General features: G+C 44.9%; 1 protein-coding gene across 1 annotated transcript; it reads left to right on the top strand.

Annotated features, from left to right (window-relative positions):
* Positions 1–361: 361 nt before the first annotated feature.
* LOC134841628 (uncharacterized) lies at positions 362–904 on the top strand. The gene has a single exon (XM_063857658.1). It carries the CDS (start codon positions 362–364, stop codon positions 902–904), a length of 543 nt encoding a protein of 180 aa, XP_063713728.1.
* The last annotated feature ends 3,786 nt before the right edge of the window (positions 905–4,690 follow it).

The raw sequence follows: 4,690 nt of genomic DNA, 5'->3' as shown, positions 1-4,690 counted from the left end.
GAAATTGCCTTGGGCTTGTGGGGTTGTCAATGCCAAAAAGAAAGGGGGTCAGCTTAGATTTTGTTGCGACTTTCGTTACCTGAACGCAGTGACAATAAAAGATGCGTACGCGATACCGCGAATAGACGAGAGCCTCTCGAAACTTGGCGACGCCAAGTTCTTCACCTCACTGGACTTGGGTTCTGCCTTATGGCAGGTCACTCTGCGGAAGAAGGACAGAGAAAAGACCGGATTCGTATGTGAATTGGGGTTGTACCAGTGGAAGAGGATGTCCTTAGATTAATGCAACGCAACGGCGACCTTTCAAAGACTAACGGCTCAGGCTTTGACCAAAGTAACGAAGAAGTATGGGAATCTTGTGATGTGTTACGTGGATGACGTCATAGCGACACCAACCTTGGCAGACCACATTTATCGATTCGATGAGGTCTTTGATTGCATGAAATGCAAACCATCGAAATGTGAAATCCTTAGAGAATCAATCGAGTACCTGGGAAGAATTGTGGACAGACATGTCAAAAGGACGGACCCGGAAGCAGTCGAGACCGTGTTAACATGGAAGGCCCCCAGAACGGACACACAACTCATGAGCTTCCTGGGGTTTGCCAACTACTACCGTGATTTCATAAAAGGATACGCAGACAAGGTGTACCCCGTGCAGAAACTGATGCGCAACAAAGGAAAGAAGTTCAAATGGAGCAAAGAAGCTCAAGCTGCCTTCGAGAACATAAAGAGGGAACTGTGCGAGGCGCCAGTGCTAGGTATGCCTACAGAGAAGGGCATGTACGTTCTTGACACTGATGCATCAGTAGTAGCCATCTCACGAATACTGCATCAGGAGCAAGAGTGGAATGGGAGAACAGTTCTCCGTCCCATTGCATATGGCAGTAAAGTGTTTGAGTGACACTGAAATGAAATATGGTGCACCAAAAGCAGAAATGATTGCAGTGGTCACATTCGTGAAGAAGTACCGCGCATACTTAGGGAGCGCTCCCTTTAAGCTACGGACAATAGAGCGTTATCCTGGTTGAAGACGTACTCGATGGATAAGAGCTAATTTGGTCGGTGGATAGTCAGGTTAGACGGCTACCACATGATAATCAAGCACAGCATGCGTGAAAAACACCAAAATGCTGATAGCCTCAGCAAGAAGAGTGAGTTTTATGAAAGACTGGAACAGAAGCAAGCCAATCAGGCAGAAATCAAGGAAGAGTTCTCGTTTCTGAACAACGAAACTTATGAAGCGCTACCCTTGACGAGATGGTTGGACAAATGTGGACATCCAATTCCGGGACAGCCCGAGTTACCAGTGGAAAAAGTAGCAGAAATAAAAATCTTATCAGAAAATGACCCGGTGCCTTTGGATTTGTTGCTACGTTCGAACCTGGTCCAACAGGAACTCTCTCGTATGAGTATAAACAGCCGCCTCTCATTGATGGATAAAATGGTGCAGGTCACACCACAAGTGACGCGGATGCTGGTTGGACTATTGGAGAGTGAAGTTACTAGAGATGACCCCGAGTGGGCAGCAGCCATGGCATCGCTAACAGTCAGTGAGAAAGTAAAGATTAAGCCACCAAGACGTCAACACAAAGAAAATGAAAGGGATTGTAGGACGATAGTTCAGCAACTAGTATCCTCGATGCCCCAAAACGTCTCGACGAGTACATCATACAAACGAAAAGAACGGGTGAAGGGGACACAAAGGAAAACCGTTACCTTTGAGAATCAGGATCAGAAAGGTGAAGAAGCTGAACAAAACCTGTGGCAAGAAAGTTTGTCCAGGGAGAAGGACGTTGAAGAGAACAGGCGAGTTGATCAACAAGACCCGGGACAAAAAATTTTGTCCGGGGAATCAGGTGTAGAGGGAAAAGTTCAAGGGGAGGATAAAAGTTTGTTAAGATGGATGAGCAGTGCGCATAAAACTGATCCCGAAAAAGAAACGTGTTCCGTCGCAGACTCTTCCATTGATGACAACTCGAGGAATTCAGGAATTTACACCTACTCAGACAGAAACTCGAGCATCGTGGCTTCTAAGAGGAGAAAAGAAGACAAAGTTCTGTACAAATATAACGCGATAGTGTTGCCGCAATTCTATTCGACAAAACTTTTATTCGCATGATCAGATGGGCCAACAGGGAATTCACAAAATATACCGAAGGATTCTGAAGCGCTTTGAGTGGCCTGGAATGAAGAAGGCATGTAAGAAGTGAGTAACAGCATGTCTGTCATGTCATCAGGTCAAGGATCCACCGAAATTGCGATTTCCTTTGCAGTCGTTCGAGTCAACTGAAGTCAACGAGGTGGTGCAGATTGACCACCAGAAAAAATGTATGACAGACAGTGGCTACAATCAGGTCCTGGTTATGATAGATCACTTCACGAAATATGCAGCCCGTGCCCTGCATAACTGCCTCAGCAGAAGAGACATGCGATCATCTAATCAATAAGTGGATAGCGAGACATGGTTAACCGAAGACGTTTCAATCGGACAATGGAACAGCTTTCGTAGGAGAACTTACCAAAGAGCTAATGAGACGCTCTCAGGTGGCCCAAGCTCATTCCACGACATACCATCCCCAGACAAATGACTTAGTGGAGAGGCAAAATCGGACGCTGGTATCGATCCTGAGAGTATATTGTTCCAGGTACATAACCGATTGGGACAGGTACCTTCCACAGGTGATGGGAGCTTACAACAGCAAGCAACACACACCACCACCGGAGTTAGTCCACACATGATGTTAACCGGACACGAGAAGTCTTAGCCCTTGACTTTATTTTACCCAGAGTATGAGGGAAAGAAAACATCGCCACAGGTCTACGTAAGGGATGTGATTAGACGTCAACAAGAACTAAACGACTTGTGCAGACGGAACACTGAGCAGGCACAGGCAAGATAGAGGAAAAGGTTCGATAAAAAAGCAGCTGGTGCAAAAGCTTACTCGGTAGGAGACTACGTATGGGTATTTCAAAACGTAACACCGCCGAAAAGATGGAAAAAGCTGACAAAGAAGTGGAGCGGACCGTTCATGATTACAAAAGTGCACCAGGAGGGACGTTTTAACAGACTGAGTATCGGCCGAGCCGCTCACTTCGAAAATATTAAGCCACACTCCCATCTAGAGAAGACTGGTGTATACCTGCAGACATGGAGAAAGGGGATTATCTGATGATGGACCCTGCCTGCGAGGTCAATGAGAAGGGCACCAGGGGAAAGAATGATGGGAATGAAGTCATAGAGGAAGGATCAAGTCCACCACTGGACCTGGATCCCAATGAGGTGATTGAAGCAAATGAAGAAACCTTACCCTACGCAGAAGCGGACTGGCAAGACCCCGAACAGATGGAGGTACCCAAGAATTTGGAACCAGACCTTCCTTTTACGATAAAGACACGACAGAGTGACAGAACAAGACTCACAAAGAAGTACAGCCCTTACGGAGACGACTTCGTAGTGGACAGAATAGATCTGAAAAAGATAGTGAAAGAATATGTGGGTCCAGATGAAATAACCGTGTCACAAGACTTAGACATAATTGACGACCGCAACGAGGAGTGGATCGATGACCGGTCTAAACCCGAGGTAGAATTCGATGACGAGCAACATCAACCGTACGATCATGACTTGAAGAATCTGCGTGTCTTGGAATGGCTGAACGAAAAGATGTCGGATCCAAAGGAGACCAATGTCACAATTCAAGATGTAGACCGTGAGAGCATGAAATACATAAAAACCGAAAGGGATGATCATCTTGGGCTGCCCAGGAAGAACAATTACTCATTCCTGCATCCAACCTCAATTTAATCTCCGATATGCGATCGACGGGGACTTCGATGGATATTTTTGTTAGGGGAGTGGGGGCAGGACTTACCCACACTAAAAACTATTAACAAAAAAACTAAGAATAGCAAGAGAGACAGGTGACCTAGAAGCAGGAACAAATGAAGGCCCTAAAGAATTAGACATAGGGAGAGTAGTTGAGTCATATTTTAACCTACCAAATGAGTACTCAAGTAGCATAATATTGACAGATAGCGATTTTGTACTTACAAATAGAAAATGTGCGATAACGATCACAGCGCACAAAAGTTTTAGGACAGCGTTAGCAGCAGATTTTAAGAGAGAATATAAATACCTAGAATTCATTTGGAAGCAAAGACCAGGAATAGGAGGCGTAGTAGCCTTGCCTCCGGCGGCTTCGTAGATACCAGGAAAGTGTTTATGCTTCTTGGTGATGAGGGCGACGGAGAAGCGGCATGTGGACCCGGAAAACTTGGTCTTGTCCTTGACGAGACTAAGAGACTTCCTTGTGGAAAGTAAGGTAAAGGAACTTTCACTACCAGTATACGACCCGAACCGAGGAAGACTGCATACACGGGAGCTATATGCTCTGATACACGTAATTTTTTCTGATACTAACATACAAGTATACTTACATAAGATATTTTATTTGAGTATGGGCTGAGTTTAGGTTGCATGCCGAAGGCTTCATACTAAATGTGTGTCGTGTGTGATATGTCTGTTATGTTATGTTACGTGTTATGTTATTAAGACTCTGGGTATGAAGGAGTTAGTGACCAAGAATAACCGAATGACGATCTATGGAATATATCCAAAATTGGTTTGTCCATTTTTAGGTCAAGTTCCAAGATTTTTAGCAATAGGTTGATTTCAATATATTTTAAG

The sequence above is a fragment of the Symsagittifera roscoffensis genome, chromosome 3 (assembly GCF_963678635.1).
Source record: "Symsagittifera roscoffensis chromosome 3, txSymRosc1.1, whole genome shotgun sequence".
In the NCBI taxonomy this organism is placed as follows: Eukaryota; Metazoa; Xenacoelomorpha; order Acoela; family Convolutidae; genus Symsagittifera; species Symsagittifera roscoffensis.
This window is presented reverse-complemented; position numbering and strand designations above follow the sequence as displayed.

What these genes read in the sequence shown, in the direction of transcription:
- LOC134841628 (XM_063857658.1), top strand. Translation starts at nt 362, where the DNA reads ATGTGTTACGTGGATGACGTCATAGCGACACCAACCTTGGCAGACCAC.